This window comes from Equus asinus, chromosome 16 (assembly GCF_041296235.1).
Source record: "Equus asinus isolate D_3611 breed Donkey chromosome 16, EquAss-T2T_v2, whole genome shotgun sequence".
Lineage (NCBI taxonomy): Eukaryota > Metazoa > Chordata > Mammalia > Perissodactyla > Equidae > Equus > Equus asinus.
The window spans coordinates 44,722,328-44,745,383 of record NC_091805.1 but is presented as its reverse complement, the minus strand read 5'-3'; the positions used below and the strand labels follow the sequence as shown (position 1 = coordinate 44,745,383).

The 23,056-nt window shown below is 50.0% G+C and overlaps 1 protein-coding gene across 4 annotated transcripts; it reads right to left on the bottom strand.

Annotated features, from left to right (window-relative positions):
• Positions 1–246: 246 nt before the first annotated feature.
• MOV10 (Mov10 RNA helicase) lies at positions 247–21,676 on the bottom strand. Of its 4 annotated transcripts, none has more exons than XM_070487044.1 (21): positions 21,639–21,676; positions 21,319–21,466; positions 10,252–10,455; positions 9,734–9,969; positions 9,290–9,548; positions 7,896–8,030; positions 7,061–7,229; positions 6,123–6,277; positions 5,663–5,839; positions 5,403–5,550; positions 4,830–4,988; positions 4,466–4,569; positions 4,202–4,299; positions 3,890–4,106; positions 2,944–3,061; positions 2,537–2,728; positions 2,229–2,303; positions 1,203–1,328; positions 1,033–1,121; positions 644–765; positions 247–558 (listed from the first exon to the last, which is right to left on the bottom strand). In XM_070487044.1, exons 2-21 carry the CDS (start codon positions 21,453–21,455, stop codon positions 467–469), a joined length of 3,012 nt encoding a protein of 1,003 aa, XP_070343145.1. In that variant the 5' UTR covers positions 21,456–21,466; positions 21,639–21,676; the 3' UTR covers positions 247–466. The 4 variants fall into 4 exon arrangements, with proteins under 4 accessions (XP_070343145.1, XP_070343144.1, XP_014692706.1 ...); XM_070487043.1 differs by having other exon boundaries at positions 21,319–21,501; positions 21,639–21,662; XM_014837220.3 differs by lacking the exon at positions 21,639–21,676 and adding an exon at positions 12,215–12,353 and having other exon boundaries at positions 21,319–21,461.
• Between the last annotated feature and the right edge of the window lie 1,380 nt (positions 21,677–23,056).

Below are 23,056 nucleotides of genomic sequence, written 5' to 3'. Positions count from 1 at the left end.
CTGGGCCTGGGAGGCGGGTGAGGGGAGTGGTCTGGAGCAGAGGCTAAACTTAGAAACCTGTGGGTGGCTTCTCTGCCCCCTCCCACTGGCTATCCTCCCCCAGACATGGGGGCTGGGTTCCTCTCTAGTGGGGATGGGGAGATGGCCCTGGGCGGGGTGTGAGAGTCCCATCCTTCCCTGGGGGGCCAGCTTGCGAGCTCAGGAAGCTGAGGCCAGGCGAGGAGACATGGAGGCTTTTGCATAGAATAAGGTTTTGTTTACAGAGTTTTTCTTCCTCCCCCTTCCCCCAATTGTTAGCAGCTTGATGTGTCATTCTCTCCAGCAGGGGAGGGGGTGGAATGGCTTGGGTTGTAAACTCCCTCCCCCAGCCTTCCGGTCCCTTGGAGGGGCAGCTTGGCTGGGTTCTGGTTCAGGGTCGGGAGGGCGATTAAGGCTTGGCTGGTGTGAGAAGGCCGCTGCCGTGTCTTTAGAGCTCATTCCTCCACTCTGGCTCCACTTGCAGGGACAGGCCGCCGTCACCCTCCCTCTCCTGGGGGAGGTAGTCATGACTCTGGGGCCCTAGAAAGAAAGGAGGTGAGCTTTCTCTTCCTTACCTCCTCCCCTAGCCCTGTCCCTTACCTGGCCCACCCCGGCCCAGCCATACCTGAGGTAGAGGGGCTGAGCTTGCTCAGACCTTGGAGTAAGTTCTGTCCCTGTTGCAGGTCCAGTTTGGCAGGGAAGGGGCACCCGGTGTACCCCCCATTTTCTTTACAGAACTCCAGGAATCTGTGGGGAACAGGGACATGCACACACACAGCTGCACAGGCCTGGATGAGGAGCATCAGAGGCCGGACGCTAAGCCTTGGTCCTGCTACAGCAGCCTTTGGGCAAGTTGCTTAACCTCTGACTGTCAGGTAACTTAAACGGGGTTATTATGAAGATGAACAGACCTGAGGATTAACTGAGCCACGAAGACTTGCTTAATGAAGATCCACCTGCCCTAGGCTGGGGGATGTGGCCACCAAGAAGGATTTACAAGGTGGGAATGCTCACGTTTTCCAGTCGGGGTCATGGCCCAGGAGGAGCGGGTTGCCCACCACGATGAGCAAGGCCTTTGCCCGGGTCACAGCCACGTTGAACCTCTGAAGGAAGAAGTGGTGGGGGTCACAGGAGGGAAGGGCCCCAAGGAAGGAAGAGCTCCAGTCACCCACCTGCCCTCAAACCTTGGGGTTCTTTAGGAAACCCAGGTTGAAGTCCAGATCCAGCTGCACAAAGCTCTGGCTGCTTCGCACGGTGGAGATGAGGATGACGCTCCGTTCTTGGCCTTGGAACTCTTCCACGGAGCCCACCTAGATGGGGGAGAGCCAAGGCATGAGCCCAAGGGCTCAAAGGGAACCAGAGGGACAAGCCCTGCCTCAGAGGGCTTCAGCTCCAAGGGGGTGTGGAGAAGTTCACGGAGTGAGTGGGTGTCCTGACCGGGTCAGGAAGGAGGACCGGAGGATGCCGAGGAAGCTGAAACCTGAAGGGTGAATCCAGTTAAAGGAGCGGGAGGTGCAAAGTGATCTAACCAAAGAAAACAGGGTTGCAAAGAACGTGGAAACTCAGAGCAGTGGTTTTCAAACTTTCCCGAAGATAATCCCTAAGTACTTGTTAAAAATATACAACCAGACCCCCTGAATCAGAATTTCCAAGGGAGAGGCCTCTAAATCTTAAAGCCCGTTTTCAGCCCTGGCTGCAGACTAGATCACCTGAGGGGCTGTAAAAAGTACCAGCGCCCTGGCTCTGCTCCCAGACAGCTGTGTTAAGTGGTTGGGTGGGGCCCTGGCGCCCTGTACCGAAGGCTCTCCAGGTGATTCTTATCTGCAGCTGGGGCTGAGAACCACCACCTGAGACAAGAGTCAAGCTACTGACTGACTCAAAGGGTGGGAGAGGTGAGCGGGGACACTCATGACAGGTGGGACAAGTTGGAGAGTTTGGACTTTATCCTTAGGGCAAAGGCCTTAAACCAGCCTGATCGTAGGAATCATGTCGGGTGTTTTCTAAGCACGTAGGCTTCCTGATCCCATCCCAGACCTACAAGGCGGGAGCTCCAGAAGTGAGAGGCTTGGGTTCCGTCTCAGGCATCAGGGGTGGGGCGGGGACATTTGCTGGCCTGGAGCATCAGAGCAAGAGCCTGAGGTTGTCTCAGGAAGCAGAGAAGTGAGGGGCACAAGGCAGGAAGGGACTGTGAAAAAGCAGTTGAGTGTCACCTTCAAGTCCTTGATGTCATCCAATCCCCGAAGCTCCTTGTCAAGTTTGGTGATGCAATAACGGATTTTCTCCACCTGGAAGATGGGGACAGGTGCCTTTCTCTCATGCCATTACTCCAATGCAAGAGGGAGCCAGGCAGGAGGCCAGGGAGCTGGGGGCAAAAAGGGAGGGGGCCGCTGACATCTGAGCTCTTTTGAGATATGGGGCCAGCGGAGGCCTGAGCTCCTGGAACCTGCGCCTACTGGTCTGGCTACGAAGGAGGTACCATCTAGCGGGTCCCAACCCTGATGGGAACTGAGGGCCTGACCTGCTTCCGGTATGGGGAGATGACGCCCACGCTTCGGGGGCTCAGGCGGGCTTTGCCCTTCTTGGAGGAGGGGGCCAGGAGCAGCTTCAGGTAGGAAGTCACTGTGGCAGCCTCTTCGGGGTTGAAGAAGGACGGGCTATTGCCCTCACGCTCATCCTTGCCCATTACGCCATGAAAGATGATGGGAAAGCCCTGGACATGGGGTCAGGGGAAACCCTCAGCCGAACCTCCCTGCCTCCCTTCCCTCCCACCCCCAAAGCCGTCCAGGGAAGGTGGGATCCCAGGCCAAGGTGACAGAGAGGGGCCTATAGCTTCCACCCAGAGGCCCCTCCTACCCCCTACCTTCCGTAGGAGGGAAGTTAGGGTCCAGGGGTGGGAGCCTGAGCCCCTGCTCTGCTCAGCCTCACCTGTCGAGGCAGACCCTCCCAGCGGCAGAAGCGCTCTCGGTCCACAACATCAGCACAGGCCTGCAGCTCCCCGTCATAATAGAGCCGGTTAGGAATGTCCAGGATGGTGGGGTGGGACCTGGTATGCAGAAGGAGGAAGGAAGAGCAAGACCAGGGGCCCATTACTTCTGCCCTGCCCGCCCGGCCCCCACTCTACCTGCTCTGGGCCCACACACATTATCCTCCTGCCCCGCTGCCCCCTGGATAGCAGACGCGTTCACCTCCAATGTCTGCTGTTAGGCACTGTAAACCACAGAAAGCAGAACCAAATGTGGTTCCCGAGAACATCTGGACCAAGAATTTCATAGACCAAGCACATTGAAAAGAAAAAAAAAAGAAATTAGGGACCCACTCTCAGGTTTCACTTTTGCCAAGGAAGGATAGTACAAAAACAAGTACCATCTACTATCACCATTATTTGATGAGATAATGTGTTAAATCCAAAAATATAAGTAGTACTAATAATAGCTACATTTATTGAACTCTTAGTGGACTCATCTGAGGAACTAAGCACTTAGGAACCATCTGAGTATTTTAGATGTGTGAACTCATTGACTAAAGGAAGTATAGCTCTTAAAATTAGGTTTATGAAAAACTACATTGTGCCTGTTTTTCTCGTTTCTCTTTGGATTTCCTGGGAACTTCCTCTGGGACCAGACACATCCCAGTGTCTGACCATCCCCATACACAGACAAGCCAACTGCTCTAGAGGGAAGCCACTTGCTAAGTCACACAGCCAAAGAGTAGCAGTGACGGGGCTGGAGAGGAGACCTCCGACCTTCCAGTTTATAGTTTTTCTTCGTCACACAGCATCTGAGCAACAGGACTGCAGGAGGGAGCCTCCAGCCAGGGCTGCACAGACGGTGTGAAGGCATGGGATTGCAGGAGAGGGGAGGGTGCAGGGTACCTGTAGTTGCGCAGCAGCTTGGTTATGAACTGGGGGTCGTAGCCGTCAGGGCCCTTCTTGTACAAGGCGTTGTAGGTGAGCAGCCGCTCCAGCAGTGAGTACCCCAGCCCATGCTTCTGGGTCAGTGGGGAACGCAGCACAGGCCCCAGCTGCCGAGGGTCTCCTGCCAGCACCAGCTGCCCTCCTGGATTGTCTGTTTCCTTGACTTCCATCAGCCCTGGGAGGCAAGGTAGGGTGGGGAGAAAGGTGTGGTGGGACGGCCCCGACCCCCACACAGGGTGGCACACCCACAGCCCACCTTGAGCCCCTCACCTGCTATGGCCACCAGACTCTCAGGCTCCATGGAGTGGCCAGCTTCATCGATGAAGATGTGTGTGAAGTGATCAATGGGAAACTGGGCCGAGACCAACCTGGGAGGTGTCAGGCCATGCAGGGGTCATACCCAGGTACCCAACTGCAATCTGAATGCTCATCCAAACTGCCCCTCACCCACCTCCCCAGGCACCATTCTTCCCCATCTCCCCAGCCTGCCCTTTAGTTACACACGCCACTGAGACACACATACACACTTCCCACCTGCTGGCAGTGATGAGGGTGGTAATTAAGACACGATATTCCTGCAGCTTCTTCTTGGCGGGAAATACGTAATCGCCCTTCCTTGCATCCCAGTTACAGCAGGGCTGTGATTGTGAAGGGAAAGGGGGAATCAGCTTGGCTCCACCCATTCTCACCCTGACTCTGGCTCTGGGGTCCCCAGGCAATTTTATTTACCTCTCTCTTTATACATGGGGAAACTGAAGCCCAGAGAGGGGTCCTAACCCACCCAAGGCCACACAACAAGTATCAGAATGCAGGTCTCCTAGTTTCCTGGCCCCAGTGACTACCCTGAGAGCCCTCACAGCATCCACCATCCCTTGCTCTTTGGCACTTCCCCAGGTACCTTGATGTCCTCAGGCACCATGCGGATGTCCCTGCTGGGGGCCAGGAGACGGTAGATGGAGCTGGGCAGGTGGACCCGGAGCCGCTGACAGAGGAGGTCAGCCCCCGAGTTGGACGGAGCGCAGGCCAGGATGTGGGCATCAGGCAGGTGCTTCACAACCTGGGGTGGGGAGAAGCACAGTGGGAAGCAGCTTCCTGGTCTCCAGACAGAGGGAGGGAGGGAGAGACTTGGGGGTGCCTCAGGCTGGTGCAGTATAGCATTTGCCTCCCCTAGCTGAGGGAGCTAGTGACACAAATGGCAAGTTCTGATCCACAGCCCCTTGCTAGTCCAAATAGCACTTTAATGCTGGAAAACTGCTGCAGTAAATATACAAGCCTACGATGACTGACTCATGAATGGTGACTCCAAGAGGCATGCAGTACACAACCTGTGCAACAATGCTCAACAGTCATACTGACCCTTGATGTTAGCTCAGGGACGTTCAGGAAGCTGGACAGAACCAGAAATCTGGGGACAACGGCTTGATCCCAGGGAAGTCAGAGTGTAGGCCCCAGGTCTTTGCTCATGACCCACCTGCTTGATGGCTTCCACTAAGGTGACAGTCTTGCCAGTGCCTGGAGGCCCAAAGATGATGTAAGGGGCTGGACGAGTGGTGCCCATAACAATGTGCTTCATGGCCTGTAGCTGCTCAGGGTTTGACTCCAGACTCCGGTCATACAGCCTGGCAAAGGGGCCAGGAACATGAAGTCATCCAGTGTCCCAGAGGCCTCCCCGACTCCATCCTCTATGCCACGCTCCAGGTAGCCCCAGAGCCCCCCTGCCCATAGTCTCACTTGAGCTTCACATCTGAGGGCAGCAGTGGGACCCCACGGGAGGCCACAGGAAAGAGCATGGGCCACAGCAGCCAGCGCCCCGTCAGCTCCAGGGCGCGATGCTGCACCCTCAGAGGCTGGCGGTTAAAGGTGAAGTTCACCTTGAAGGTCAGCCCATCCACAAAGCGGCTCAGGAGGCTTTGGGAAGGGAGAGAGGGGGAAGAGTTCCAGTTAGGTGGGTGGGCAATAAAAGGCCAGGACTCCCTCCATCTACCCCGACTCTACTCCCTCTTTCCAAGACCTCCACGCAATCCCTCCAGGAGAGGAAGCTGCCAAGGTATCTCAGGGTCCCCCTGAAGAAAAGCCTCTTGCCCCGTCCCTGGGGTTCCACTCATCTCAGGGAGAAAGACCCCCCCCTCCCCTGGCCTAAGAGGGGCATCTGTAGACCCTTCTGGCAGCTCAGGGTTTCCCCAACACCTACCTCATGGAAAAGCTCAGCTTGACACGGTCCAATTCTACCTTGTGTACAAAGCCCTTATAGGTGACGGGGTCCCCTTGGTGTGTCTCAGAGGATAAAAGGGCAAACAGGTGGTCCCCTCGTAGCACTGAAGGGCGGCTCTCGGTCACCCCGGGAACCTAGGGGGTATGAACACAAGCAAGCTTCTACCCCCTGGAGGGCCCAACCCCCAGGCTCTCCAGGCCTCCTCTGAGCGACAAGGACTGAAGCTCTACCCTTCGCCCCAAGACGCAGGGAGCTTTGCCTCTTTCCTCTCCCACCAGATAGCACAAGAGTCAGGGGACAAGGAAGGAGATAAGTCTGTCCAGGCTGCTCAGAGATGCTAAGCCCAGGAATCCCAGAAACCCTCCAGTGCACGATTTCAGGACGTGGAAGCCAGCTTTCCAGCCGGTTCAGTTGCCATCTTGGACAGCTCAATTCCTACTCTGCTTTTAAAATCTTTTTCAAAACTCAGTTCCTGCAGGAATCCTTCCCTGACATCCTCAAACCCCCCCCCCCCCGCCCCCACCGGGTCCCTTCCTCAGCACTCAGTGTGCAGGATCCATTCTCATGTGTAATTCTGGGCTTATGTGTACACGTTCAACATCTGAGAGCTGGAAGGGGCTCTAAGAATTATCTAGTCCAGCTCTGTGCTTTTCAGATGAGGCGACTAAAACCGAGAGAGAGCAAGGGACTTGTGAAGGCCACACAGGTGGTGGTAGCAAGTCTGAACTAAAACTCAGGTCCTCCCCACTGCCTTGCTCTGCCACCTCTTTTGGGGCACGTTGCTAAGCCCTCTGGGGCAGGAACAACTTCGTCCTTCCTCTTGTTATGCCCTGCCCTCAGGAACAGTGTTCTGCCCATAGCCTGCGGGCTGGTGGCTGACCTGAGCCCACCTCCCCGCCCACAATCCAAGCCCCAACCTCCAGTGTGAGCAGCCTGGGGTTCTGGTCTACAGGGTCCCAGGTCATGGGCACCGACTCCAGGTCATAGTGCCGGATGTCATGTTCCATCTGCAGCTCCTCCAGGTGCAGCAGCAGCCGGAGCTTCACCTCGTAGTTCCTCCACTTGAGGGCTGTCTCCAGCTGGGCCCTGGCAGTGATGGTTGGGCAGGTGGGAGGGGCAGGAACAGGAATAGGATGAGTCAGGTAACCCCCATGCCCAGGAGCATCCACCCTCTCCCATCCTCAGCTCTGGGACTATGAAAACATCAGGCATCAGGGAAGACTAGAAGGGCAGAGAAGTGGATGGCTCAAGGCCTCGAAGAAGACAGCCCTGGTTCTCACTCCCTTCCTCGAATGCCCCTGCCCTCTACCTCAGATCTGACTTGGCCATTTGCACTGTGGACCCTAGGGTCTGGAACATTCTCTCCCCAGATCCTCCTATGACACACACCCTCACCCCATTCAGATGTCATTCCCTGCTCAGACGTCATCTCCTCAAAGAGGCCAGGACTAACTGCCCTCAGTATGGCCCAACCCCTTACCCTGCTTTAGTTTTAGTGAGCTTCAGTTTACTTCTTCATAGCACTCATCATGACATGAAATTATAAGACAGATGCTCACTGCTCCCCACTAGGATGGACAAGGCCATGAGTGATTCACCTTGAACAGTGCCCGGAGCACAGTGCGTGCTCAGTAAGGGAATAAACGAACGGAGCATGGGAGGCCGAGGACAGAGGTTTCGGGGCAACGTGAAGAAGCCAGCAGGGAAGAGACAGATAAAGCAGCATGAGGGGTGCAGAGTGGTGGTACTTACTTGATCTCAGCAATCTCCTTTGGAGCAGTGAAGATACTTGTTCCCTGAAGAAGGGTGGGGAGGAGCTGCCGGAGGCGGGGTGGTGGGTAGTACGTCCCCAGCGCCATACTTAGCTCCAGGTCATAGCCCTTAGCGCTGCAGGGTGGGGAAGGAAAAGCTATCAGGAACACAGAGACCCCTCACCTTCAGAGACTCTGAGAAGGCCCCTCCCTGGAGGATACACAAGCCCTTCTACAAAACTATCATTGACAGGGGTCAGCAGCCTGGGCCCGAGGAGGCAGAACTCACTACCTCATGTGGCTGCTCGCTTCAAGGTTGGGCTGTTCTCATTTTTGGAAGCATTAAGAAAATATATATGTAATACATATATAGGAATAGAATACGTATATAAGCAATACATGTTCATTAGAGAAAAAACTCGAGAAAACAGGTAATAAATAAATGAGTAAATAAATAACATTCTCACCATCCAGGGATAACTGACATTAACTTTTTGGTAGGTAGTCTTCCAGACTTTTTTGTTGGTTTGTATTATATACACGTATTTTTTTTTTTTTTTTGAGGAAGATTAGCCCTGAGCTAACTACTGCCAGTCCTCCTCTTTTTTTTTTTTTTTGCTGAGGAAGCCTGGTCCTGAGCTAACATCCGTGCCCATCTTCCTCTACTTTATATGTGGGACGCCTACCACAGCATGGCGTGCCAAGTGGTACCATGTCCGCACCCGGGATCTGAACCAGCGAACCCTGGGCCCCCGAGAAGCGGAACGTGCGAACTTAACCGCTGCGCCACTGGGCTGGCCCTATACACGTATTTTTAACAGCAAAAGCACAATGGTCTATAGCGTGCTTTTACAGTTCAGCATTTTGTAAACACCTAACCATGTCAAGAGATGTCTACACATACTATTTGACTCCATTCATATGAAATTTCCAGAATAGGCAAATCTATAGGGACAGAAAGTAAATGAGTGGTTGCTTAGGGCTGGGAGGGAATGGGGAGCTAAAGGGTGGTGGGTAGTACGTCCCCACCTAGGTAGTACCCATTCTAGGGTAATGAAATGCTCTAACACGGATTGTGGTGAAGGTTGCACATATCTGTGAATATACTAAAAACCAACGCACTGCACACTTTAAATGAGTGAACTCTATGACATGTGAATTATCTCAAAATTGTTAAAAAAGAGAGAGATGTCTACCACGGGCTGCCTGACAATCCATCATACTGTCAAAAATGCTTAACATTTTTTCACACTGTCTTTGTATCTGCTGCCCAGAGGAGTTAAGAACTCGCCGTTAGGAAAGGGGGCTCCGGCCCCCAGCTCTGTGCTCTTCCCCAGGGCCCGCACGGTTGGGTTGGGGCCCCCCAGCCCCGACTGCGCTGGAGAGAGGAGTTACCGGTCAGGTCTCTCTCCTTCCTCTATCCGGTTGGTCACTACAGGGTTTCCAGTGATCCGAGTCCGCTTGAAGGGAGTCGTGGGCTTCAGTTGTGCTGCAAGGGGACTGTGGGCGACAGCAGCCAAGAAGCGGGCAATGTAGAAAGTGCCAGCTCCTTCTGAACCCGGTTCCCCGGGTCCCAGCAGCTCCCAGAGCACCGTGGCTGGGAAGTAGCCCACAAAGCTGGTCTGACAGTGGACATGGAGCTCATAGCATTCACCTGCAAGAGGATGGGTGAGTGAGCGGGGGGCAAGGAGGGAGCCTCCTCCCACCAGCCTCTCTACCCTGGATAACCGCCCCCAAATAGCCCCATCCCAAGCCAGGAGCCCAGAGGACAGCAATGGTAACCCTTCCTAGGGCAAGACCCTATCCACCAGAGGCCTTTTCCTTTGGAAACCCACTCACCGGGGCCCAGCGGGCAGGGCAGCTCCTGGTCTCCATTGTAGAAGGCAAACTGGGAGGTCCGGCAGAGTGGGAAGAGGTGGGTGAGGGTGACCGGCTGCGTTCCTCCGTTCCGAAGCCTCAGGGTCAGCACCTCCTTGCGGTTCAAATCCAGGCGGATAAGGAGCTGCCCATCTCGGGCTTCATGGGGCCCCTGGACTTCCACGTCCACCCCATGTTTCCCGTGAAGATACTCAGCCCTGGGGAGAGTGGGAGTCAAGGGCGGGGGCTGGGGCGGGAGGGGCCTGGACTGGAGGCAAGTTGCTTGGGGCAAGTTTTAGGCTGGGGAGGCTGGCAAAGTGCCAGCTGTGCTCAGGCAACCCACTCCCTCCCCCCAAACCAATTAGCTCCTTCCCTACCCTTCCCCCACTCCTTGAAGGAGGGGCCTTACCCCAAGCTGAGACAACACACTCTTTTCTCAGGCGGACAGCTTCCCCACACCCAGGCCCCTCTCTACACAACCCCCTCACACACATACACACCTGTCATAAAAGATCTTGGCTAGCAGTGACTTGTGGTGTTTGCTGATATCTGACCCCAGCTTCATTCTCCTCTTTTCTGGGAGCCACACGTCAGCCCAGCGGTCGAGTCTGAAGAACCTGACCCGTGTCTTGGTGACGTAGGCCAGATTTGCAAACTTCATTCCATACAGCATGGAGGAGAAGCCAGGGGCGGGGGTCCCAAAGCTGCCGGAAGCAGAGGAGACTGGGAAGTGAGGGAAGGCAGGGCGACATGTTGGGAAGGGCGTCTGAGGGTCACTCTGTGCTGGACACACCAGCCCTGCTGGGGAACAGGACAGGGCCCAGGGACAGAGACTCAGGCGAGGGATTGTAGGAATTTTTAATGTTTTAAGGGAAGGCAACGGGACTTTCCTAGACAAAATATGATTGTTTTAAGCAGCAGATTGTGGATTGTGCAATTCTGAGAAAAGCTCAATCATGGGCTGTTGATTTGGAAAGCTAAGGGAAGAGAGAGAAAGAAATGAAGATTTTTTGGGAAAACTACTGGGGACAGAAAAGATACAAATAACCCAGTGGAAAGAGCTAAGGCTAAGGGGAAGCTGAATTGTTGATTCGAAGGGGTGGAGCTGGGGTCCAGCCTGATGGTGCAGAGTGAGAGAGGGGTCACAGAGTACAGATGTCCAGGGTGTGTGGGCAAGGTGGCTGATCAGACAGCAGTTTCCACCTGAAGTCAAAGGGTGCAGGTGGAACCCAAGCAGGAAGGGAAAGGATCCTTCTCCAGAGATCAAATAGCTTGGCTTTGTGCCTAGAGAAGGTGAAGACAGGGAAAAGTGGTCAGAAGGACAATAACCGCAAGATTCAGCGCCTGGAATTCAGTTTAGTCAAGTCAACAAACACTTACAGAGACCTGTTATGTGCCAGACACTGCGCTAGATGCTGGGGGTTCAAAGAGGCAAAAGACTCAGACCTGCCTCAAGGAGCAGACTGAACATAGCAATTCCAGCAAGCTGCCGGGAGCACAGCAAAAAGGAGGCTTCCAGGCAGCCTGGGGACAGTGGCGGGTCTAGGAAGGCTTCCCCAGGAGACAGGGTCAGAATGGAGTCCTGAAGGACCAATGGGGGTCAGCCAGGTAGGGTGTGAGCTAAGGTGGGCGGATATGCAAGAACAAGTGCAAGGGGCTGGGGGGACTACCCACTCTGTCACTAGTGGGCCACCTCGGGTCACTTCATCTCTCAGAGCCTCGCTTTCCTCCCTATACAATGGGGCTAACTACAGACTTACCTCGTGGAGGTGCTGTGAGGATTACATGAGATGGACATTGCAGTGTCCACTTAGCCCAGTGCTTGGCACATAAGGAGATCTCAGTAAGAGATGCTAGGATTAGTATCACACACAGTCTGGTTGTACTAGAGTGAAAAGTGCAAGGAAGGGAGTGGCAGAGGGCAGCAGAGGTGGGCAGGGACCAGGTCACACATAGTTTTGTATGCCAGGTCCTAAAGCCTGGACTTGACCCTGAAGGCCAGCAGTCGTCCTCCTTTACTAACATCCAGGAGCCAGAGGACATCCCCATATGTGACATACTTCGTGGAAATATTCAAGATCTGGACTACTGACCACCCTCCCTCTTTCCTTTGTAGGGAATGAAAGCAGATGCTAGTTCCTAAGGACCATGGTAATCCCTATATAACTATTAAAGCTAAATCAGCACGGTCACTCATGAGCATATAATAAGATCATTTACGGTTATGGACATCTCCCTGGTGCCCCCTGCCTGTAACTCTGCCCCTCTCCCTCACCCCGGGCCAATGAGAATGATACTATTTGGAAGACTTTGAATCGGCTCTCACTTGTTTTAAAAAGATAATAAATCATTTGAAAACATCATAGCAAATACTCAGTAAATGTTAGCTACTATTATTAGTATTTGTATTAGTAGTAAACAATAGTACTAACAGTAGCAGGAGGAGGAGGAGTAACAACTTACTTTCAGCCCGCCTCAGATGCTACACTGCGGTTACAGAACCACCAGGCGGTGGGTTTTAAGCAGGGGAGTGGCAAGATCAGATCTGCATTTCAGATCACTCTGGCATCAGGATTGGAGGATGGATTTGCTGGAGGCAAGACTGCAGGCAGGGAGACCAGTTAGAAGAAAGCCATTGTAATAGTCCAATTAAAAGGTGACTAGGGTCTGAACAAGGCTGTGGTAAGAATAGAAGAGGGGCTAGATCTGATAATATTTAGAGTATAAAATCAGCAGAATTTGGTGATTGACAAGAGGGGGAACAGAGGCTGGGCTTTGGGGACTATTTGGGGACTATACCTGAGACAGGAGGTAAAGGGAGGGGGGAGAGTAGGAGGGGAGGAGGGGGAGAAAGAGGTTGCTGGAGGGACTGACCATGACCTTTGGATTTGGACATGCTCAGTTTGAGACTCCTGTGTCCAGAGGCAGCTGGTTCCATGAGTCAGAAGCTGAGAACTCAGGCTAACGTCAAAGTAGAGCCTAATATTCGGCAGTCCTCAGGTAGTAGTTACAACCATGAAAATGTCTGTGATCGCCCCAGGGAGTGTGAGCAGTCTGAGAACAGCCAGGGCCAGGACAAGCCAGGGAGGAAGAGAAAACAGAGAAGGAAATGCCCCCAGGAGAGGGAGGAGAATCAGGAAGAGTCTCAGAATCAGGTATCAGGCTCAAACGCCGCTGAGAGGCCCAGTCCTACAGGGACTGAAACCAGGAAGCCACCAGGGCCCCTTGGTCAGTGAATTCCATGGATGGGGCACAAATTCAAATGCTGACAGAAGCCTGGCCCTGCAGGTGTCTTTGATACCTGTAGCCCTCTCAGGCACCTGTACAGTCCCATTTTTGAATCATTAGAGTAAGAAGGACTACACGCCCCTCATAACTACTATAAGAAAACAAATGCTGGGGTTGGCCCCTGGGCCATAGTGGTTAAGTTCAGGGTGCTCCATTTTGGCGGTGGGGGGTTCCTGAGTTTGGATCCTGGTAGGGACCTACACTACCCGTCAGCCATGCTGTGGCAGTGACCCACACACAAAATAGAGGAAGATTGGCACAGATATTAGCTCAGGGCAAACCTTCCTCAAGCAAAAAGAGGAAGATTGGCAACAGATAGTAGCTCAGGGCCAATCTTACTCAACAACAAGACAACAAGTGCAGGTGCCGTGAAATGCCGCAGAGCTCTGGGCTTGGTGCAGGGGAGGAATCAGGGCTCTGAAGGGAGTGAACCATGCCGTCGAAAGGGATAACTGATGCTCATCTCCAGACAAATGCTCCTAGCAGGAAATGTAGGCCCAAGATAGCCAGATCTTCTGGGTTTTAGGAGAAGCCCGAATCAAAACATTAATGTGAAATCTGTCTTTAGAAACTTCTGTGTGGGTGCATGGGCAGGAGGAACTCAACTTTGCATGTTTTGTAACATCTACTGTGGGTGCTACCATCTAAGTATTTCTCAAAATTATTCCCCATATCTGTTACGACTACCCTAATTCACCTATCCCTGCCCTAAGGTGACAGCCATAATAAATATTCATATATATATTTTAAACCCACAAACTTAGTACATACTTGAGAAACAAGCCCCAATTCCTGTATTATACATCTAGTCACCTGGATTTCTAGGGAAAAAAGGCAGACAATTCAATTGAAAAATTGAATATTCAACTTAAAGAACAAATCCAGATGATCAAAGAAGTATGAAAAGATCTCCAAAAGTAAAGAAACACAAATTAAAGTAAAAATGAAATATTTTGTTTGTTAGACTGACAAAATGGAAAATAGTCACAACATGCATTGCTGTTATGTATATTTGGAAAAGTGAACTCTCATACATTGCTGGTAGAAAGGTGAAGTGTATTACAATCTTTTGGAAAACAATCTGCAAACATCTGCTAACATTTGAAATACAGGTATCCTTTAACTCAGGAATCTCATTCTTGGGAACATATCCCATGGAAAGGAAAGTACCAATGTGTAAGGACATACATGCAAGGATGCTTCTGCAGTCATTCACAGTAGCCAAGAACTGGAAACAAAACAAATACCCATCGAGAGAGAGGGCTGAATAAATTCTAAACACCTGTACCATGGAATATTATACAGCCATCAAAAAGAACGCATCACACCCACCTGAATGGCTAAAATTTAAAAGGCTGACAACACCAAACGTTGACAAGGATATGGAAACACCAGAATGCTCACGTGTTGTTGGTCAGAATATAAAATGGTACAATCACTTTGGAAAAAGGTTCGATAGTTTCTTGTAAAACTAAATATATATTGTAATGTTCTGACTTTTAATGAAAAGAATACTATATTATAATTGCAATAAAAATTCATTAAAAAACAGTGCAACTCTAATACCTGGTGTAGACCTAGTGCTGGTATTTATTCAATAAATACTTGCTGGTAGAATGATTGAAAGTAATATCAAAGTAACTCTAGACTGTTGTTTTAGAGACAAAAAAGATGACAATGCAAACACTGAACTGCTGGCTGACATATAGCCCCACCGTGCAATGGCCTGGAATGTTAGGTGTCAGGTAACATACCTGTCCAACTTGCACTATATAGATAAAGGAAGGAAGGAAGTGGAAGGGAACTAAAATGTATGAAGGCATGGTCACACTACTTTCAGATGGCTGTGTACATTTGGAGTCATTAGTTGTAGGCAACAGAATAAATTATGGATGATTTAAGTGAGAAGAGCTTAATTAAAACTGCTGAGAGGTTTGAAGAAGGCGGCTCAGAAAACCGGCAGGAAGTAAGGAAGGCTGAGCAGTCTAAACCCCAGACAAGATCACAGCAGACCAGTCCAGAAGACTCGGCTGCTGCCACCGAAAAGAGGTTAAGCACTCTGCCCAAGATTAAAAATAAATAAGTAAATACCCCCTGACCCAGCAATTAGACCCCTAGGGATATCCCCAAGAGAAATGAAAACATATGTCCACAAAGCGACTTGTGCAAGAATCTTCATGGCAATTTTATTCATAATAGCCCCAAACTGAAAACCGTGTCCGTGAACAGGAGAACAGATAAACAAACTGTGATTTGTATTCATACAAGGAATACTACACAGTGATAAAAAGAAACTACTGATGCACACTACAACACGGATGAATCTCAAAAACGTTACGTCAAGTGAAAGATGCCTTACTGAAAGAGTGCGTGCTATTTGAGAACAGGTACTCTCTCTGAAAAAAGCAGAGCACTGGTTGCTTTTGGGTGCTCAGGGTGAGGACTGACTAGGAAAGGAGATAAGGGAACTTTCTGGGGTGATGTCACGTTCTGTATCTTAACAGGGGGTTGCACACAGGCATATGAATTCGTTAAAATTCATAGAATGGTACACTTAAAATGTGTCCATTTCATTATATGTAAATTTTACTTAAAAAAAAAGAATCGTAAACAAATTTTGAACTCCTATAGTTAATGATAATCATGCTGAAGCGTTTAGGGGTTAACTGCACTGATACCTGCAACTTACTTTGAAATGCATCAAAAAATTACGATGGCTGGAGGGATGGATCGATGAGCAGACGTATAAAATGCTAATTAACAAATCTAGGTAAGGGTGTAATATGGGTGTTCACTGTACAATTATTTCAACTTTTCTTTATGTTTGAAATCTGTCACCATAAAATATTGGGGAAAACCCCCAATGCATTTGACGGTCAGGAGTGATTTCCACGACATATTTTCGAGTAAGAAAATTGAGATGTAGAAAATGTGCGTAACATGATCTCTTTTCTAATAAAATAACAACTAAAAAGATACCCTGGTTGATATCATGAATTCCTGAGCATGGGGCAGAACAAGGAAATGGAGGTGGGACGCTGATATGGGGAGGGTCCATAATAAAAAAAAGGTCTATTATAATGATCCCATGTGGGTAAATTTACATTGTGTGATGGAAGTATCACGCATAAGGAGAGAGACGGACGAAAGGGTGGTCACCAAAAGTACTAAAAAACATTTAAACAAGACAAACATCTAACATAAAATATTAAGGACCCCCACTCACTCACTCCCAACTACCTGTTTAAGCGCTTGATGTGTGTTTTCCACTTTCTTCTATGCACACAAAAACATTTTTTAAGCATACATATTTTGTATATTGCACACACTATTCCGCAACAGAGTGCTTTCACCACCATGGATATCCTTCCATCACAACATTTTATCAAGCCACTTCGCTCTTTTGAATGGCTATAAAGGATAGCACAGTTTGAATGCACTGTGGTAGGCAGGCTAACTACAATTTTTGCCTACTGCATTTCAAATGTTATAATAACCATCTTGCACAAAAACTGTTTACTATAGGTGATATATGGGACAAATGCCTTGAAGTAGAACTTCTTCCGGGCCAAAGAGAAGGAATCTTTACAACTTTAGTAAGTTCTGCCAAACTGTCCTGTAAATAGGTTGTACAGACTTACAGTCTCACTAACAAGGATTTGAGAAAACTCCTTTTCTTAGACACTTAACATCAGAAACCTCCAATCTTTTAAATTTCTGACAATCTGAAAAGCAAAAAATGTTATCTTGTTTAAATTTGCACTTCCCTGATCTCTAATACAGTGAAGGATCTTTCCTTCTGTTTATTAGTCATTCTATTTCTTCTGTGAACTGCCTGATCATATTTTTCTAAGCCCTATGAACTGCTGGTTTTCCTCTTCACACCCCTGTCCCGGTCCATCCCCTAAATCAGCAGGAGTTATTATCACACACAAATCAGGGCCGGTCCCTCAATTTATGACTCCACAGTCAACAGGATTAAGTCCTCTACTTGGATCCTCCCACATTAACAATGATAACGCAACGACAACAACACCATCAACAACAACAATAGAGAACATTTATTGAGCACTTACTGTGTGCTGTTCTAAGTACCTACATGCGTTATCTCATTTAAACCTCATGACAACCCTTTGAGGTAGCAATTATCATCACCCCATTTTACAGAAGAACCTGAGGCACAGGTCCACACTCCACACGGGGCCTCTAGTCAATTCATCCTTCACGGCACCTCAGCCATTCCCAGCTACTTGTACCACTGCACTCCCTTCCAGACTTCTGCTGCTGTGGACATCCTTGGTCTGTAATGCCCTGCCCTTGGCCTCTGTTATTTGTTGGGTGAACGATGACTAATCTTTTTAGACCAAGGAAAGACTAATAGCTAGAAGAATGGTTATTCAGAACAGAATATCAGATTTGGAAGTGATCTTAAAAGGACATCTAGTTCTGTGTGTTACAAACTGTGGGTTGCAACTCTCATTAGTGGGTCAAGACCAGGATTTTTATAAAATTGAAGTAAAATAGAATAAAAAATATCAGAGGGCAGGGAGTGAGGTTAAGATTGTTTCAAGGACACATATTGTTCTGTGAAAGCTGTGTATACCAGACCCCAGAGTAAAATGTAGTTTTTTTTTTACCGTGGATAGGGGTCCAACCACCAAGCCGTTCTCCACCCGGAAGCCAGGATGATCTTTCTAAAACCCTGATTCTGTCAGTCTCCTACTTTCAAACTGTCTGTGCTTCCCTATTCTGTTAAGGTTAAAAAACAAAACTAACCAAAAAAACCCCACAATACCTCTCCACCACCCACAAGGACCTGCCCAATCCAGCCCTGCCTCCCTGTGGCCTCATGTCACCGGGTTCTCCCCAAGCCTTTGAAGGTTCTACTCCCTTTGTCTGGAGTGCTCTCTCCTTGCCTCTTACATCTGCTAACTCCTGTTTATCCTTCAAGATTCTGTTCAAATTTCACTTTCTCTCACAAACCCTTGATTCCCAGACTAGGTCAGATGTCCAAGATATACACTTGCAACGCACGCTGGCCTTTTTCTTACAAGCCCTTATCACAACAGTAATTAAATACTTACTTACTTGCCGCCTCCTGAAGACAGTTAGGCTCCTTCTGTGTATCTGCAGCAACTCCCAAAGCAAGAATAGTCTTCTCTCAGAAACTTTTCACGACACCAGTCCTTACTTCACACAACAGACTCCTAGCCATCACTGTACTAATGACAGCTACTACTTCCAAAGCCCGCACAATATGCTACTCAGGGTAAATCCTTTACCTACAATAGCTCATTTTGGCCTCATACAACCCTGAGAGAAAGGCATTATTTTACACACTTAACAGTTAGGAAAATTTAGATAGTTGTTCAAAATCAAATGCAACTAGCAAGTGGCAGAGCCGGGATTTTAACTCCAGTTGTCTAAACACTATACTAGCACCGGCAGAACTGTATTACATGTTTGTCTACACATCTGCCACTCCCTACTAGACTACACCCTTTAGAGGCAGGAACCAAGGCACAGGCTCATAGTGAGCCTCATTCAATATGTTTGCTAAATGAATAACAAGAACTGAGAAAAGGCAAGAGTTGGGAGCAGAGCATCTCATCACATCATAAAATAACCTAGTTGGAAGGGCCCTATCCCTGCCAGTGTAGGAATCTCCTTGGCATTCTTGACAGAGGGTGACTTGCTAGACCTCCCCTACAGCCTATTCTTTTGTAGCTCAACTCTTTACTAATTCAATTAGATTCTGCAAGCATTTATTGAGCATCTACTACCTACAAGGCTCTATGATGAGGACTGAGGGCAGGTGCAACCATGATGAAAAGCCTGTCTGTGCCTTCAGAGGATCTGACAGGCTGGTGGGGGAAGACAGCTCCGTACTAGCTCTAACACAAGGCCGAGTGTAACTGGGCCATAACCAGGGTGTGAAGAATGAGCTAGAAGAGCCCAGAGGAAGAAGCAATGAATTCCCATTGGGAGGATGACGTCACAGCATTCCAGCCTGGGTTTAAAGGATGCATAAGCAATTTCTCTCTAATCAGAATTAGAAATCTCCTCCACCCGAAGGACGGAGCATGAGGGGGCATGTTCAGAGAATCTAGTTCTGCCTTCTGGAATGACACGGAAGTACAGTGTCTCCACCAGGACAGTCTTTAAAATATTCAAAGATAACTACCTTGTCCTCTCCAATTTTTCCTCTTTTTAGGGCAACATTTCTTCGTTTCTTTGACTAGATCTCAGGACAGAACATGGATCAACACAGAAGCCTTTCCTTCTCCTCCAAATACTAAAACTACATCCTTCAAGGCCAAGGTCAATGCCACCTTTTCCATTGAATTTCCTAATAATTACAGGGGAGCGGTATCTTACTTGCAGGAAAAACAAGTGCATACAGAAAAAATTACTTTTGAAAACCTCTTAAATTCACCCATAATGTACAGTATATTTGGTGTTCTGTGTGTAATCTCACATAGCTTGTTTTTCCCCAGTATTGGGACATAGTGTGTATCTTTGCTTTAGAGCTGACAAACTCCTCCTGACCAAATTTAAGTCCGGCCCCTCCAAACCCTCTTCTTGATTGGGTCTCAACTTTGCCTCCCCGCCCCTGCCCACCCATCTCTGGCCAGCCTAGCACAGCCTCAGCAAGAATCCTGGACCCTTGATATCTTACCAAATTCCTCATCCCATACCTTTCATATGTAAATCCTTAACGTTGCCTTTAGCCAGAATCCCTCTACTCTTCATGTCTCCTCTCGGTAATTTTCTATCCACTGACGTCCTTGTTCTGCTCCTTGGCTATAAATTCCCAGCTGTCTTTGCTGTATTTAAAGTTCAGCTAGATCTCTCTCCCCTATTGCAATAGTCTCGACGAAAGTCTTCCTTACAGTTTTAACAAGTGTCAGAATAATAATTTCTTTAGCAGAGCCAAAAGAAGTAGTTGACTTGTGTTTAGTGCCATGTTGTACTCATTTTTTGTGGACACAGCTGAATTCACATATGTGAAGTGTTGATGATGTGAACTCAGTGGTGTCTGCTTTATGTTCCTCCAGCATTTTTCTTATTATCTCTATTATAATCTTCATTTTATTTACGATTTATTCTAGTATCTTGGATGCATGTATATTGTATGCACATCATAGTCTCTACTGTTCCCCAGGGATTGTGTATTTTTCATCTTTCTATTCCCCATGGTGCCCAGCACAGTGGGGGAGCATAAAACAGATCTCATCTTTGCCCCTTCTTCAGATGGTGCTCAAGCCTGTTAATGCCCCTCTTAAAATGTGACACTCATTATTGAAAACAATAATCCAGATACGATCTGGTCAATATGGAGAGTCACTACCTCCTTCCCAACCCCAAACCACACTGTTAATACAGTCTAATGCTCCTTTCCTCTGGCAGCAGCCATACTGGCCTTTTCGTCTGCGAAAACCCAGTCTTTTTCAGGAGGTCTGTGGTTAAGCCTAAAGTCCCACCACGCTGTATTTATTTGTATGTCTTTACATTTACTCATGTTAAATTGTTTCTTGGTTTTCGGCCCAAGGCTGCAGCCTGCTGACAGAGGTGTTTTTAAAGCACAATTCCGTGGTTTGACAGAGGGAAGTCTCTTTTTTACTTGGATGGTAACAGGAAAGGGGGGTGACAAGGGGCCTCCAGGATCCTGGTCCTGGCCCTGGGTCTCCATGGAGAAGCCACAGGTGTTAACGGAGGTTTGGTACGCATGTAGTTCGTGCCTTTTTCTTCTTTGCCGAATGCCCTGAGATTCTCCCTCCCACACTAGGTCTCTTAGCTCTCTGGGATAGCGGCCCCCGAAGATGCAGCCCATCCAAAAGGGGGCGGGGGTCCCGGGAAGCCCAAGCCCGGGCTCGGCGCCTCCAGCAGGCAGCTCCCTCCCTGCGCTCCCGCGCCGCCCGGGCCCCCTCCCGGGCTCCCCTCCCCCACGCCCAGCGCCGCCCCAGCCCCCGCCAGCGGCGCGTGGGCGCAGGACGCGGCTCCCGGCCTGGGGCCGCAGGGAGCGGACTGCCCGCGAGGCTACCCGCGGGGACTCGGCGCAGGGGCCCGGCCGGGGCAGAGCGGGCGGGCTCCGGGCGGCGCTGGCGGGGCGTGGGCACGGCGCGGGAGGGGAGGTCTGCGCCGCCCCGGGACCGGCCTGAGCCACTGGGGGAGCTGCCTCCTTCCGCGCCCCGGGGCGGGAAAGGTGGCCCCGCCGCGGGGGTCTTGGCGGCGCGCTGGGCCCACGATTCTGGGCCAGGGAGTGGGCCGGCCCGTACCTGGTCTTGAAGTCCCGATTATAAATGGTCCGCAGCCGCTCGCGATCTGTCTCCATGTCCAGTCCCCGAACGACCAGGAAACTCTCGAAGCATTGGCCCGTCTCCCGGAGCTGCCGGCAGCTGAACTTACTGGGCATCGCGGCGGCGGCTGCGGCCCAGGCAGGAGGGTTGGTGGAAATGAAACTGAAAGTCGCCGCCGCAGCTAGAAGTTAGCGGCCCTCGGATGCGGCTGCAGCAAGGGGGGAACCCCCTAACTCTGACCCCTGATCCTGCAGGATCCCTTCTCCCTACCACGCTTCCCACCTCCGTTCTTTTCCTACCTGAGCCTTCCCTTCGATCTCTTCGTCCTATCCCCTCCCCCTCTTCCCATTAACTCTTTCCTCAGGAGCCTGACCCCTCCCTCAGGGCCCTCCCCTTACCCCAAGCTCCCTCCCCTGGCTTCAAGCCAGAATCAGAACGTGGCTACCGCCTGGGGCCCCCGAACAGTCCAGGAGGACTTCCGAGGCTCCCCTAGGGCTACTCCCACGCCCAACCCCCAGAGCCTGGGGACCTAGTGAAAAGCAGAAGAGCAAAGGGCAGGGACTGGGACCTGGGTCGGCTGCAGCTGGACTGGGGCAGCTCATCCAGCACCTCCCCCAGACTGCCAGGGACATAAACCAGTACGGAAGCGAGCGGCACGCCCCCCTCCCCCATTTTCCCTTCTTGGGCTTTCAGACTCAGGGAGGAAGGCATAAGAGCCAAAGAAGTTTGGGGAAAGAACCAAGTGTCTCTGAGATAAAGGTGTGTACGTGTGTGGGAGGGAGGGACAAGGGGCTCTGCCAGAACGAACAGTCACTACTTTTCTCTGCCGCACAGACTTCGCGATGTGGAAAGGCTGATAATCTCTACCCTTGAGCCACATATTAGGGCACTTAATTGCATTCCAGTCTGTATTGCCTTTTAATTGTTACTGGCATATAAGTAAGGGTTGCCCAAGTCATCAAAATATTAGCTTCTTGAGAGGAAAAGACTGTTATGTTAGGCAGTAAATGGTTAACAGCTACAGCATCAGTACCAGGAAGAAAAGTAAAACACGGGCTAAGACTGACTAAGACAAACTAAAGGGGGTGGGGCCAGCACCACAAGCAACAGAAAACAACAAGCCTCTGCATCTGCTTATCCTCTGGAATAACAAAAACACACACTAGAATGGGGCAAAGATAATAAAAGTATATAAAAAATGTTTTAAAAAAAATATACCAGCGTTCCAAATATATCTATTAAAACTGAGGCGGCAGGCCCAAAGTGGAATCGTTTGCCCCCCAGGAGAGCCAACCAAAACTCAAATGCAATTTCCCCCTTCCTAGAAATGTGACCTTTAAAACAGTCAATCTGAAATTTCCTGATTACCACTAGTGAGGTAATCTGCATGATAAAACCGCAGCGTTTCCTTCCCCCCAAAACAAGATGACCTGGTCTGAAACAATTCTTTTCTTTTGCTAATAACTTTTGTGCCCCACCCTCCTCCCTATAAAAACCTTCCATTTTGTTCCACTACTCGAGTGCCCTTCCGTTTGCTGGATGGGATGCTGCCAGATTCATGAATCGTTTAATAAAGCTAATTAGATCTTCAAATTTACTTGAATTTTGTTTTTTAACATATCAAAGGTAGTGTTGTTCTTCAAAGTAATTCCTTGTAGGAGGCCACACCCTCAATATGACCTAGTGTGAAGAATATCCAGAACCCGGGTCATGCAAG

Coding starts and splice junctions, on each gene's coding strand:
- MOV10 (XM_070487044.1), bottom strand. CDS start 21,455: ATGCCCAGTAAGTTCAGCTGCCGGCAGCTCCGGGAGACGGGCCAATGC. Junction 9,970..10,251: donor GCCAAGATCTTTTATGACAG/GTGTGTATGTGT, acceptor CACTCTCCCCAG/GGCTGAGTATCTTCACGGGA. Junction 6,278..7,060: donor CCAGGCTGCTCACACTGGAG/GTTGGGGCTTGG, acceptor CATACCCCCTAG/GTTCCCGGGGTGACCGAGAG.